The sequence below is a fragment of the Macrobrachium nipponense genome, chromosome 17 (genome assembly GCF_015104395.2).
Source record: "Macrobrachium nipponense isolate FS-2020 chromosome 17, ASM1510439v2, whole genome shotgun sequence".
NCBI classification, from domain to species: domain Eukaryota; kingdom Metazoa; phylum Arthropoda; class Malacostraca; order Decapoda; family Palaemonidae; genus Macrobrachium; species Macrobrachium nipponense.
Window position 1 is genome coordinate 30,993,829 of NC_087210.1, and position 15,000 is coordinate 31,008,828.

At 38.2% G+C, this 15,000-nt stretch overlaps 1 protein-coding gene across 5 annotated transcripts in view; it reads right to left on the reverse strand.

The window, feature by feature from the left end:
• Positions 1-15,000, reverse strand: part of LOC135196163 (DISP complex protein LRCH3-like) — a 333,559-nt gene that overhangs the window by 73,823 nt on the left and 244,736 nt on the right. For all 5 annotated transcript variants that reach the window (XM_064222740.1, XM_064222738.1, XM_064222739.1 and 2 more), the window contains exons 2-3: positions 4,346-4,490; positions 3,165-3,400 (exon numbers count right to left, since the gene is read on the reverse strand). In XM_064222740.1, coding sequence (XP_064078810.1) covers positions 3,165-3,400; positions 4,346-4,490 — 381 coding nt within the window. The remainder of the gene's footprint in view (positions 1-3,164; positions 3,401-4,345; positions 4,491-15,000) is intronic.

A 15,000-nucleotide genomic window follows, 5' to 3' on the forward strand; every position in this document is an offset into this window, starting at 1 on the left:
AAATAGCCAAGAAGACTGTGACCTTGAAACTATCAAACGTCCTGGAAAACTTGGGCCCTGAAACTACCAAGATTCTTGAAAACTATGACTTGGAATTTATTAAATGTCTAAGAAAAGTGTGACCTGGAACCATCAAGTGTCCTAAAAAATTGTGACCTGGAACCATCAAACGTTCTACAGCATTTTGTCCCTTAAACTAAGTATCGAACATAATTAATAGTTAACCTTTCGAATGAATCCGTGACCTAAAAACGAAATAGATTCCTGCAATAACTCTGGCACAAATACCGTATTCTGAAGACCAGTATTTTCTTAGTAACGTAGTTTTTAAGACAAGGGAAAATATTCTAAAATTTTTATCCTGCGAGATCGAATGGTATAAAATAATAATAATAATAATAATAATAATAATAATAATAATAATAATAATAATAATAATAATAATATAATGAGACAACTGCTTAGTCAAAAAGAAACCAAACCAGGAAGTCCTTATTAGCAAATACCGAAAGAAATAAACGAGAGAGAGAGAGAGAGAGAGAGAGAGAGAATGGTAATGGTGACGATGCGTAGGCATGGCGGAGTCGCTATTCCTTTTCCATCATCGGCCCTTCTTTGTTTCCCCCTTTATCGGACGTTCTAAACGAATGGTTATGGTTTCTGTTGCACAAGCAAATATGGCGACCTATCAAAGTAACAAAGGAGTTGCGCATTTAATGCAAACTGAACACATCGTCACCAAGAAGAAACCATAATGGATGGGACAAGAGCATCAGACTCCGAAAACTAATTTGTATCATCTATCCGAGTTACCCGGAAACATCAGCGTTCCTTTCTTTCAATGAATTACTTTCGGGTAGCTTCCATCTCGCGAAGTATAAGGCATCGGATTCTAAAACGACTTGAACGCCCTTCTATGGCAAATAAAAGTTTTTATGGCAGACAGATTGACTATCGTACAGTTTGAGCCTATGTATCATTAAGAAATATTACACGCGCTAAAATTATAGGAGACTAAATCATCCACAAGTTTTTCAGGTTACGTTTTTAGTAAGAGAGAGAGAGAGAGAGAGAGAGAGAGAGATGAAAGAGAGGAGAGAGGAGAGAGAGAGAGAGAGAGAGAGAGGAGAGAGAGAGAGGATGAATCAATTAGGTACTCCAACCGACGATGCCTCACCCTGACCAAATCTATAGTGTCATGGGGGAAAACAACAACGAAAGTCTTTTTGGTATGAAACAAAATCGTCCTATGGTAATAAACAATATCTTTTTGCTTGAACAGACGTAAAGTATGTTGCATACCAAAAGAAGTCAGCAGGACACTCTTTACATCAATCGTAAGTAGGAGAGATTTGACGATTGCTCTAAAATAAAAAAAAATAAAAAAAAAACAATAAACGAACCTTAACCCTAAATACATCACTAATCTGCAATTACATACTGTATGTCAGATTTTCGGTTGGAAAATACTTCTTTTAACTACGTCCATCGTACCTATTGGTGCAATTTTCCAATCAATTCAGAATTAGTGGCAAAGAGATTTCGGTTACACAAAGTGAATGAATGAATGAAGTCCAGCAAAAAGATAATGGCTTCAGATCAATCACACGGCAGTTATTGTCAGATTTACTTTGTACACACACATATATATATATATATATATATATATATATATATATATATATATATATATATATATATATATATCACACACACACACACACATACACTTTGTACACTATAAGGATACACACACACTAATACATGCATAATTTATATGTGTATGGGGGGGGAGGGGCAGGAAACAACAGAGGAATGTAGTGTACAGCATTGCGAAGAAAATCATTCGCTATGGAATGACAGATGATGTATATATCTATATATATATAGATATATATATATATATATATATAATATATATATATATAACACACACACACACATACTTTGTACACCATATGGATACACACACACTAATACATGCATAAATTTATATGTGTATGGGGGGGGAAGGGGGGGGGGGGGAGGGGCAGGAAACAACAGAGGAATGTAGTGTACAGCATTGCGAAGAAAATCATTCGCTATGGAATGACAGATGATGTATCCATAGCTTTCAATATGGATACATCAGAAATGAAGAGTGGAGACATGTCGCATTTACAGAAAAAATAAAGTTGGTTTGTATACAGTTTCCAGTGAGAGACAAATTTAAAATATGAATCCCTCTGTATTTCAGAGGAGTAAGCCAAGGAAGAAGCTCCTTTACTAACACCAGGATTGTCAAGATCAGGGTAACTGGTATCGAGACAACAGCCCCTCACGGGAAAATCATGCAAACAGAATAAAGGAAAATGTATGTTGAAGAATCTTACTTTCTAAAATAATCAGGAATAAATGCTGTAGCATGAGATACGAGAAGAAAAGGAGGAAAAGGTCGCAAACGAAGTACCAGAGAAGAATGGGAGGAAAACTTGAATTAAGAACGAGGATAATACGGACGTGAATTAAGACAGATGCCAGTTCATCAAGTTATATAGGGTTTTGGAGAAACCAATACTACCTCCGGCAGGTCATCTATGCAATATTTAGGATACCTCAACACCAAGACTAGCTGACATGCAATATGATTTTTTGCTTTACATAGTCACCTTTATGGAATTTGATGCGAGAAGGATATAAAGAATTTTCCGTAGTCTGGAGTGTGGAAGAAAAATACGCCTACATATTTATAACAGGCGGAGGCATGGAGAGTTATCGTTGACAACTTTATTAACAAACCATGGACAGGCCATCCCCGCCAAGATAAATAATAATTATAATAATAAAATCAGCAAACTCTCTTCAAGCCTGAGCACTCCAAGAAAATTAACTGCATATTTTCCTTCTTTTATTTAGTTTTAATTTATCTTACCTGTAAACACTTAAAATAAGATGACATAAGACTTTGGTATAGCTGACTACAGTTGAGAGAGAGAGAGAGAGAGAGAGAGAGAGAGAGAGAGAGAGAGAGAGAGAGAGAGAGAGAGAGAGAGAGAGAATACCTTCGCATCGACCTCCACCTTCACAAGGTTTTTCACTGACCACACGAACGAAGGAAAGAGAGCCAGATCAGTTGAGGGTAACCTTTCCGAAACCTTCCTCAAAACACGCTACGCTACACCTACCTGGCGGGAGTGTCTGGAGGAGGTTTCGTCTAAGGTTGAGCCTCCTGAGGTTATCTAGTTCGCCTAGGGCTGGGGGGAGGTGGGCCAACTGGTTGTAAGAGGCGTCGAGATCCATCAGGTTCTGAAGCTGGCCCACCTCTTCCGGAAGGCTGACCAGGCGGTTTCCGGACAGGTCCAACACCCGCAGGGCACTCAGCGCGCACACACACCCAGGCACTACCGACAGTTGGTTTCGGCTGTCAACAAAGAAATCATACATTATTTATAATAATAATAATAATGGAAATGGCATTTCATAAGTCCAAAAACTTTTACCGTTGATCATAGACCGCAGCATAACAGACTTACCTACCTTCCGGATTGTACTTATTCGACACTTCGATTGGAAATTGAAAACTCACAGCATTCTTAATTACTAGCTGACCGACCCAGCTCTGCTTGGGATAACTCTGAATGAAAATAGATAAACTTGAGCCTCTCTCTCTCTCTCTCTCTCTCTCTCTCTCTCTCTCTCTCTCTTTCCATCTTTCTCCTACCTAGTACCCCCTCTACTCTCTCTCTCGCTCCTTTTTCTTACGCTCACTTTCTCTCTCCAACTATCACTGTCTCTCTCTCTCTCTCTCTCTCAAACATCCGCTCTTCTCTGTCTCTCTAAGCCCCCTCCTTTTTTTCCTCTTTCTTCTCCCTAACACCCCGTCTACTCTCTCTCACTTCCAAGTCTTTCAAGAGTCCCTGTTCCTTGCTGTAGAACATCTCGAGGTTCGACACTGAAGAAGTCTCGACTATTTCATTTATTCATACTTCGCTATAATGACACAGGAAGTTTTAATTCGTTCACTTTCTTACCTCGCTGACTTTGAATGAAACGCACCCGAATCCTCCCTACATGACAACCAAGTCCCAGGGTTTTTGACAGCTGACTCATTAAGACTTTTGATGATCCTCTTACTAATCTAACTCACACACTAAAACGTTTGTCACCAAGCGCTTATGACTTCAGAATGACGTTTGTCACCAAGCGCTTATGACTTCAGAATGAGAAGTCTATAAAAAGTATCCAAAGGTTCACCAAGAATTTCAAACCCAACTTTTTGTTCCGTTTCTTTTTTTTAAGGCAACTTCCAGGCCTAACTGTGATAGAAAGCGTGGTATAAGGTCCTCTCTGTGTGGTCCCCTCTTACCTGAGAATGAGGTGCGTAAGCGACTGGAGGGCTATCACAGACTCGGAGAGATGCTTGATCACATTCTGGTACAAATTCAGTTGCTCCAACGACGTGTACTCGGTCACTTCATTAGGAATTTCGCTAAACCTATTTTTCGATAAATCTGCAAAAAACAAAACAATTAAGGTCAGTTTAAAAATGATAAAATATACATGTAAATTTCATATTATATATATATATATATATATATATATATATATATATATATATATCTATATATATATATATGGAGAAATAAAGTGTATTTATGTTTGAAACTAAAATATAAATAAAAGACTATTAGTAAATTAAGTCTATGATCCCTTAAGTTACAATAAGTTGGTGGAAAGAGTCACTACGAGCATTTCAAGGATGTGGATAACACTTACATAGCAGTAGAGAGAGGAGAGAGAGAGAGAGAGAAGAGAGAGAGAGAGAGAGAGATAGAGAGAGAGGAGAGAGATGAGAGAGAGAGGAGAGGAGAGAGAGAGAGAGGAGGTATCTACTGGGTCACGTCTATTTTCGTTCATGGCAGGATCTTAGCCGATAAACTGGCAGTCTCAACTAAAGCAAATTTCTGTACAATACTTTCTAAAACAATGCAAACAAAATACAATATCATATATATATATATATATATACTATATATATATATATATATATATATATATTCCACAAACACTTTTTATGGTGAACTTCCTCTAATAATAAAAATTGTTCACGCACGCATGCTGCCATACGCAACTTGTGCAGACATGGGCACCAAATTCAGTCGCACCTCCCCCCCCCCTCTCTCTCTCTCTCTCTCTCTCTCTCTCTCTCTCTCTCTCTCTCTCAAATTGTAACACGAGTTAAAAATGACAACTTGGAACATAAATTCCCCACTGGATATCCCGAAAACTTTGATGGGTCCATTCGTTCAGGAAACGACGGAAGGTGTGTGTGTGTTATAATCAATGAAAACTTCACTATGCTAAGACCAAAATTAATATGGCTAATATTTTAAAAGTTAGCACGCCTGACTGCTCAGGAATCCTGCAATCTTTCTATTGTCCGTAGCAGAAAATGGACCCTATTTCAATCGGTTCCCAGGGTCATGTGCTACAATGAAGGAATTTCAGTGTGTGAATAAATTCCCAGGAATAAATCCCCAAGAAAGATGCCCCATAGGGACAAATGATAAAAACAGAGTATTTCACATTAATTAGCGATCTCCCAATACCACAACTAAAGAGGGTAGTGCTCAGTACACTAATAAGTAACCTCCCAGTACAACAAATAAAATAAGTGCAGACATATCATTAAATCAACTAATCGACTGTCTAGCTGACTGGAGGGGAAACCGCAGTGTTTGTATGTACTGCCCTGCTAAAGGCCTGGAGACCTAAGCAAATGCTCAACAGCAACCTATGAAGGAATATTATACTTTTGCATAGAGTAGTTGTCTCTATTACAAGAAAAAATAGAGGTCCGAGTTCATGGTTTGAAGTTTTAGGAAGACGTGATAAACAGACAACGCTTAACGTATGGATTATATCATTCCCAGATGAACTACGTAGTTTAACTTATGCTGCTAGTTACCGTGAATAAAATCCTTTACAGATTTGGCGAAAAGATACAAAACTTTACAGCTCATATTTGGTAGACTAAGCTAAAATTCTAATTCCTGGGCCGTAGCGTACCTATCAGGCCACCCACCCACCCCTTTTTAATGAAGGACCCAAACAATCTTGAACAGATTAATAATTAATGATCCCAGACTGTTCTTAGTAGTGTTCTTTAAGTTAAGAGGCGTCAACGGCTCTTTCCTAAATAAATGTACTATATGCTAATTTATCTTATTTTATTTTTTTTTTTTTTTTTTTTTTTTTTTGCTGCAAAAAATATTTTCGTGATGGGGTCAATTTTGTAATACCTTGGCTGTTCCAAACGAAAGTGGAGTGCAACACATTGCTAATCAATCTCTACTATACTCTTTTTTTTTTTTTTCATCTGTCCATCCGCCTGTGGTGTTTGTGTATGGTAACACTGTGTCCCGGGTTTTAGAGTTACATTCAGCTTACATTCAACAATCATAATAATATCCTATTTCGAATATTAACTGTGTAATTCGCATACAGTAAATTATTAAACACTTTTCAGTTGCAAATGTACACCCAGATATCTTTTATTTACCTAAACCTTACACTTAGCGTAACTATTTAAAGCCCGGGACGCAGTGTTACCATGCAAAAACACCACAGGCGGATGGACAGCTGGAAAAGAACAGAGTATAGTTTCCATATTGTACAAAGATATTAAAGGGTTTATCTTAAGGCTCCTTTGTAAATAATCTCATTCTATACTTCCAGGAAACCATTACAGACTTTTGATGGCCTTTGAATCGAACAACTGAAGTTAGGTGTCCAAGACACCCAAGACAGTTGATAAGAATCCATACATGTTAAAAATAATTTCAGTGCTGCTGACTTAGTTACTAAAGAGGTTCCTCACACACTATTAAATTTGGTGTATTATTTCTGATTTTCCAAGCGTTGTGCAGTATAAATGTGATTATCAACCCTAGACTTAGTATAATGGTGTTCAACGCATAGTGTTCTTGAACCTTTGTTATATGGTCTGTTCCTGTGACAAAGACTACTGTCCTTGAGAATGGTTTATCACGATCAAAGTTATTTGCAGCACTATGTAAACTGAAATACTCTGCTCAGCAAGCGGTGTAATGAGGTTGAGTGCGAAATTACAGCCGTCACATCCAAGGGTCAGTTAGCAGAAAACTCAACCGTCAAAACATACAAACCTCCTAATCATTTGTCATCGCTGTCAAAACAGATGTAAAAAATCATACGTTAAGGAAGGGCCCGTGGCGCACACACGCTAACGATGACCAATCAGGTTGAAATATGGCTTGAAAACTCTAAAATACTTGAGTGTTAAATCCACTCTAACCTTAGCGGCTCCTCGACTGATTTTGTTAGTATTTCATAAAACCAAATGTGTGGGATGTTGCGAAGTAGTGTCGGCCATACCACCAATTTTTCTATGTCCTTTTTGGATTCCTGTTGTATACTCACCATGAAACTTTCAAATTAGGTAAGAAAGAGGAAAATTGTGAAACGAATTCTGATATGGATATTACATAGCCTCAATAAGGCTCCCCCACATTTGCTGAAGCTATAAACTGGATTTTTGGTCACTTATCCTCTGGTCCACGATCATTTAATAAGATCAACTGAGTAACAGCCCACTTTCAAAATCTACGAGATGAATATCTAACTCATTCTCACTTTATTAGCAATGTGAATTATGAAAGGAACTACAAAACCATTAAACTATTTATAGTGTGCAAATTTGGTTACATGCTGAAGTATGGAGCTAAACACTTTCTTGTGGCACATTCTCATCATGTTGTATTCAACCTCGGTCTGAAATCAGCTCACCTTTGAAACCTCATCTAAAGCGCAACCACAGTCATTTTTTCCTGGGTACGAAGCATTCAAGAGCTTTTCAAACCTTTGTAACAATTCGAAGTGTGAATTGCGTTAATGCTTCTCTGCAGTGTGTAACCACATACCAATTTAGAATTCGAATAAGTGCCAAGGAAAAATACTCGGTAAACTTAACCTTATTTGTTGTCTACCTACCTCTCAAATTTCAGAAGCGAAGTTACCCTTTTTCCAGGTCAAAGATGCCGTTCTATGTGCATTTATAGGCAGAGCCACGAGTGTCTCTACGACATCATCTGTACAGCCTCAGGATAAACGTGGTCTATTTCACATTTTATTAATATGCCCAGTATCAAGTTTCAGGATCTTCAGCAGTCGCACAGCCACACTGTACTTTCAAATCTACTAAATAGACGTTATTTTAAACCAGCATTAAATTCAAATCTTCCCCTGAAGATAACAACTTTGCACCAGAGAAATCAGACATTTCTTTGTCATAGCAAGACGCCGCAATATGTAATTCCCGATTTATGCAAACAGATAACTGTGTATTTCATGAAGGAATAAAAAATGAACTTGATAAAATATGAATATTAAACATACATTGCATTCTCAAGTGATAACGAGAGTCAGGATGAAGGTTAGACAAGTGTTGACGATTTTATGTAAAAAAAAAAAATATATAATAAAACAAAAGAAATAGAAGAACGAGAAGATGGCGCGAGGTACAATATTTCCTTCCACTTAGATCAAAATTGAGGACGCCGCATTTGAAAGAGCCAACGCGTCCACCGTCACGCTATCGGATGTGTGTTGATAATGGCAGGACACCCTGCAGGACGAGCTTCGTTGTCACGTCATTATCCTTCCTCTACTACGGCCAGTGTCCGCCGACACAACCAACCACAGAAACGCGGAACAAATAGAAAAAAAATAGATAAATAGAGCTTCCGCAGGTGTTACTGCGACACCTGTGACACAGGAGTTTTCGTTAACGAGCACAGTGACAATTACAGTTCCGCTTATTTTGTTTTTGTTTGTTTGTATGGTGCTTTTACGTTGCATGGAACCAGTGGGTTATTCAGCAACGGGACCAACGGCTTGACGTGACTTCCGAACCACGTCGAGAGTGAACTTCTATCACCAGAAATACACATCTCTTACTCCTCGATGGAATGGCCGAGAATCGAACCCGCGACCACCGACGTGGGACGCTAATACCATACCAACCACGCCGCTGAGGCGCTACAGTTCCGCTTACATCTAGTCTTTGTCTATGCGGGAGAAAGTATAACAAACATGCAGTTGTTAGCGTTCCTTTGCAATGAATCTATCTCTAATTTGTCACTGAGAGAGAGAGAAGAGAGAGAGAGAGAGAGAGAGAGAGAGAGAGAGAGAGAGATATTAACTTTTACTCATGTATTTCTATCTTAGTTAAACTGAACAATTTCGTTTCATTCGTGAGTTGAAGCAAATGAACAACAGAACATTTTAAGATGTATAACTTGCGCTGTGGAAAAGAAAAATTGACAAGGTTTATTTTGTTCACAGATGATCTACAAAACAGCGGTACAACAGCCTTGCCTTCGCGAAGCTGAATTACATTCTCTTCATAAACAGTAGTTTAACTTTTACAATTTCGTTTGTCCTCCAATTTTGATTATGAAATATCCACAAAGTCAAAGGTAAATTAACTCGATTTCACGGAGAGTTTTCATTTAAATGGCTCCTGGACCAGCAATTTTACCTTTATGAAACATAAACTTGAATATATTCAAGTGATCCGTGTTAATATTGTGTGACATCTACTGTTCTCGTTTTCTTCGCTGATTTTACCCCGATAACTTTTATTCTAAGTTGCATAGGCCTCATGAATTCTTATTATCTAGGGTGACATTGAATGACCCTGCTACCCATTTGTGTATATGTTTGTGGTACCGTTAATGTTCAAAACTCGTTAATGTCAACATTACCTATACTGTGTTTTTTTCCATCTGTCCATCCGCCTTGGTGGTCGCGCATGGTAACACTGCGTCCCGGGCTTTAAATAGTTACGCTATGTGTAAGTTTTAGGTAAATAAAAGGAAATCTGGGTATACATAAAAGGAAATCTGGGTATACATAAAAGGAAATCTGGGTATACATCTGCAACTGAAAAGGGTTTTAATAATTTACTGTATGCGAATTACACCGCTAATATTCGAAATAGGATATTATTTAAAGCCCAGGACGCAGTGTTACCATGCGCAAACACCACAGGTGGATGGAAAGATAGAAAAAAACAGAGTATAGTTAACATCAACAATAACTGAACCTTGTCGGTAGAGTTCGAAAGAAAAGGGTATTTCAAACCATCTAGCTAGTGATGATAGTAACGGGGAGAGGACTGTTAATTTCAGAAAAATAAACATATCAAGCCACCAGTGTAACTTCGTTCTCTTTGAATTATAGGGCTGCCTTATACGTCGACGTTGCTCCTGGAGGCGAGGATGTCAGCACAGGCTAATACGCAAAAAAAAAAAAAAAAAAAAAAAAAAAAAAAAAAAAAAAAAAAAAAAAAAAAAAAACTACAGTATTTTGCTGAAGGAAGATGCAAAATCAAGTAATATGCTGTGTAAATCTAAGTGTCACCAGTCGCTTGGCTGCAATAACAAATGATTTCTTATATTGCATCCTTGACTATTAAATAGAAAGTTTTAATCAGTTAAATTTATTGTTTACATCTATTTTAGCTGCAAAAATAAATGATCTCTTAAATTGTATCCTTGACTATTGAATAGAAAATTAAAATTAAAATAATAAAATGATCTCTTCTATTTCATCCTTGTATTTTAAATAGAAACTTTTAATTAGTAAAATTGAATTTTGGTATTCATTTTAACTCCAATAATATGTGATCTCTTATATTTCGTCATTAACTAGTTAAGGTTTAATGGACAATTTTTGTGTACTGAAGTTAGATTTAAGCTTTACCGAGTGAACATTAGTTAATATAAACATTCACTAGATAGTTTACTCATCAACTAGTTAAAGTACACAAACCATTTCAATTTACCTATACTGTATACATTAACTAAAAGATGCAGTTAACTTAGGCATTAACTAGGTAATCTGCAGATTAACTGAAATTTGGACATTAACGGTAACATACATACATACATACATACATACATACATACATACATACATACATACATACATACATACATACATACATCATATATATATATATATATATATATATATATATATATATATATATGTGTGTGTGTGTGTGTGTGTGTGTGTGTCTTCGCTACTATATATATATATATATATATATATATATATATATATATATATATATATATATATATATATATATATAAATAATTTTTTTCAACTGGAAAATCTTGATTCTGGAAATACTTGTGAATGAGGAACTTCAACTTCCGTAAGAGAAATAGGAACTGAAGCTGACAAAACCTTTATGTTCCGGAGTTTTCAGAATTTAGAATACAGAATTTATGTCGAAGGCCAAGCACTGGGACTGTGAGGTTAATTTCCGCTGAAACTGAAATTGACAACAGAAAAGTTTGAAAGGCCCAACAGAAGGAAAGCGTCGCAGTTGCGCTATGAAACAACCGTTAGACGAGGGGGGGGGGGGGGGGGGGGGGGGGGGGGGTGGGGGGGGGGGGGGGGGGGGGGGGAGTAATAAGGAAGAAAGAGGATACCATCGGAGGTACAGTAAAAGGAATGAAAGGGGGCTGCAGCTAGGGAGCCAGAGAGAGGCTGCAAAAGACCTTAAATAATGCCTACAGTACACCGTGCGAAGTGCATTGACGGAACTACACCACTACGGAACTAAGGTCATGGGGGTTAAGTTCAATAATTATTGATCCCTTTCGCTCTTTTTAAAGCAACTGACAACGTACGTGTGTGTGTGTGTGTGTGTAATTAAAACGCAGACCTACTGAACTGCAAATGTTCCACTGGGCGAACCCTTTAGTGTCCTCAGTTTATGAGGGCGACATGATTGTTGGCCAGAAAATAAGTTAGTACAGTGTGTTAGCGATAATAATCTTGTTGCAGGTATTCGTTCCCCAAAACCGCAGTGAAGGTCCTGTCCTGCCTCCCTTTAAAAAGAGGGATCTGCAGTGGTGTTGCCTGTGAGGTATGAGGATGAACGAAGCAAACTGTCAGAAGTAATTCATTAGAAGATGACTCACCATTGAACTCATCCATGACAGAGTTTACATCAATAGTACTAATATATAATATAACGCGATACTTGCTATTATTTCTGACTCACAGCTCTCTTTTCACAACAATAAAAATACGTCCCCTGATGGTGTCAGAAGCATGTGCATTACTCATACGGCTTCCCTACATCAGCAGAAACGATGACGTCAATGCCACTTGCTTCAACGTGTTTCCTCTGAGCACCTACCTGGAACCTTTGTCATTCGTTACGTCGTCGTCTATTTTTCCACAATGGTCAATCATGTTTGTTTGTAAGGTGTTTTGACGTTGCATGGCACCAGTGGTTTTTCAGCAACGGGACCAACGACGTTTACGTGACTGCCGAACCACGTCGAGAGTGAACTTCCATCACCAGAAATACACATCTCTCACACCAGAGCCGTCTCACACCTCAATGGGATGCCCGAGAATCGAACTTGCAGCCAAGGAGGTGGCAGGCCAAGAACATACCGATCACGCCGCTGAGGCGCTGGTCACAGGTACACCACCGCCTACAGAGCCCATCTTCCTACCATCTCTACCTCGGCAATCAAGTTCTAACGGTTCCTTTAGTGCCAGCACTCCTAAAACTAGTAGCCTACATACTATACTATCTTTGCAGGACAGCCGTTGCTTCATCAGAGGCCGTGATACAAACTGACATTACCTATCATCATTCAGAAGATGGAATCTATTCAAATGGAAAGAAGTCCAGAGGAACCTTTGACTTGGAATTCAAGCTTCCAAAGATTATTGTGTTCCTTGGGAAGGAGTAAGAGGTCAATGGAGATCTGACTTACTGAAAAATACAAAAAAATTATAATGCAAGCAGAAAGCTGCATTAACTATAGCCCTTTTCCAAAATGCTTCGTTATTTTTATAACAATTTTATAGCGATTCCAATTTGCTTCTACCACCTATTCATTTTTTTTCCCCAATGAAGAATGAGCAATCAGTTTCTCATGGATCCAGCCAAAGTCAGGGTATTGTGAAAAAGGCGGCTTTCGCGTATTGCTACCGCATATTAGTATGCATTATTTGTTTATCTGGTGTTTTTACGTTGCATGGAACCAGTGGTTATTCAGCAACGGGACCAACGGCTTTACGTGACTTCCGAACCACGCCGAGAGTGAACTTCTATCACCAGAAATACACATCTCTCACTCCTCAATGGAATGGCCGAGAAGAGAACCCGCGACCACCGAGGTGGGAAGCAAACACCATATCAACCACGCCACTGAGGCGCTTAGTATGCATTATGTGCTGTTTTATATTGCCTAACGATGATCCATTTATATCAATATAGCCTGAATGGAGTAAACAGGCGAAGAATCCTATTTATCCCAATATTTAAACATTCATTCTCAGACCTCATTGCGGAGTACCGTAACCTTCAGCCTCTAAAAGAATTTGGGGCGGAATAGCGTCTTAAACAACCAAAAAGATTTGACTCTGTATATTAAATTAGAACTGCCATGGGAAAAAAAATGCGCGCCTAAAGTTAAAATTGCGCGCTTAAAGTTAAAATAAGTGTCTATGATTTTTAACGATGAAGAAAACTTCCATTTATGTAAGCTAAATATTTTGAGAAAATTAAGGTCAGCATTCAAATAAGGTTTCTGAAAGTAGCTCTGAAGAATTAGACGTCTCCCACCGGCCTCCGGTCAACTTTTCTCTGTAACTCTACCAACAATGCGACCGACGAGAGAAACGTTTAATACATCATTTTGGTTCTAACAAAATATTTCCCGAAAATGTCTTCGTGCATGTGTTTGTGAAACACGAAAGTCCCGTTGGCAGATATTCTCAGCATGAAGAGGCGGTACAAAAGAGTAACAAAGTAACCTTTGCACCATTTGGAAGGGCTTCATGAATGAAGATTGTGTTAAATACGGAGTTCAAAGAAATGCTCAAATTTAAAGTGCTGTCCAAATTTTACGAAGTATCGAACCCCATAATTTCACAAGTCGTTTATATCCTTATGTGAAGGGTTTAATTGTAATCCCTTTAGTAAACATTGTTTAAGCTGCTACTACAAGGAAAGTGTGAATAAAAGACGGTCTTCATATATATAATGCTATATACAATGCCAATACATCAATATTGGCTTTACGTTTTTTGTTTCTTTAAAAATAAAGTTGGGGAAGACACTGGAATCTCAGCAACGGAGCTATGGAGTGGAGTGACTTCTAAGATACCTGGGCAGACAGAAAAATAAACTCCTTCGGCCATGCAAGAGAAGTTGCAATGAAAAGGTGACAGTGACAGACACAATGAAGGACAAACAGAAATATAGGTACGTATATCTTTGTGCCAAATTAAACTCCAATACCTTTCAACTTGCAGGAGCTGAAACGAGAAGGTCAATGTGACAACTAAAACAATGAAAGGATGACGATCTCCTTTCAAGCACATCCATAGACATATGGTTGACCTGCGTACCGTGTTTGATTTAAATTCCTCAAATGGTTTAGTAGACGATAATACAAGCATGACAGACATGGAATTCCTTGCCATGCGCCTCCGAGCATGACAGTCTAACTTTGCACCATGTCCCAGTTGAAATCCTTGCAACTCTATGGCAGGAAATGCAACAAGGTAAACATGACAAAGACGAACAGACAGACAGACCATTTCCTTCCATGCATATCTGTAAACGGTCTACCTTTGTAAAGCGTCTGACTTTCAGTCCTTTTGAAGTTAGAGAGAAAATGCGATACCAAGGTAACTTTAACACACACACACACACACCACACACACACACACACACACACACACACGACATATTGGCAGATAATACACAGACGAAAATACAGTGGAAAAAATACAGTCAACCTGGCAGTTAACCAATACCGAGATAGATATATATATATATATATATATATATATATATATATATATATATATATGTGTGTGTGTGTGTGTGTGTGTGTGTGTGTGTGTGTGTGTGTGTGTGATGTGTGTAAT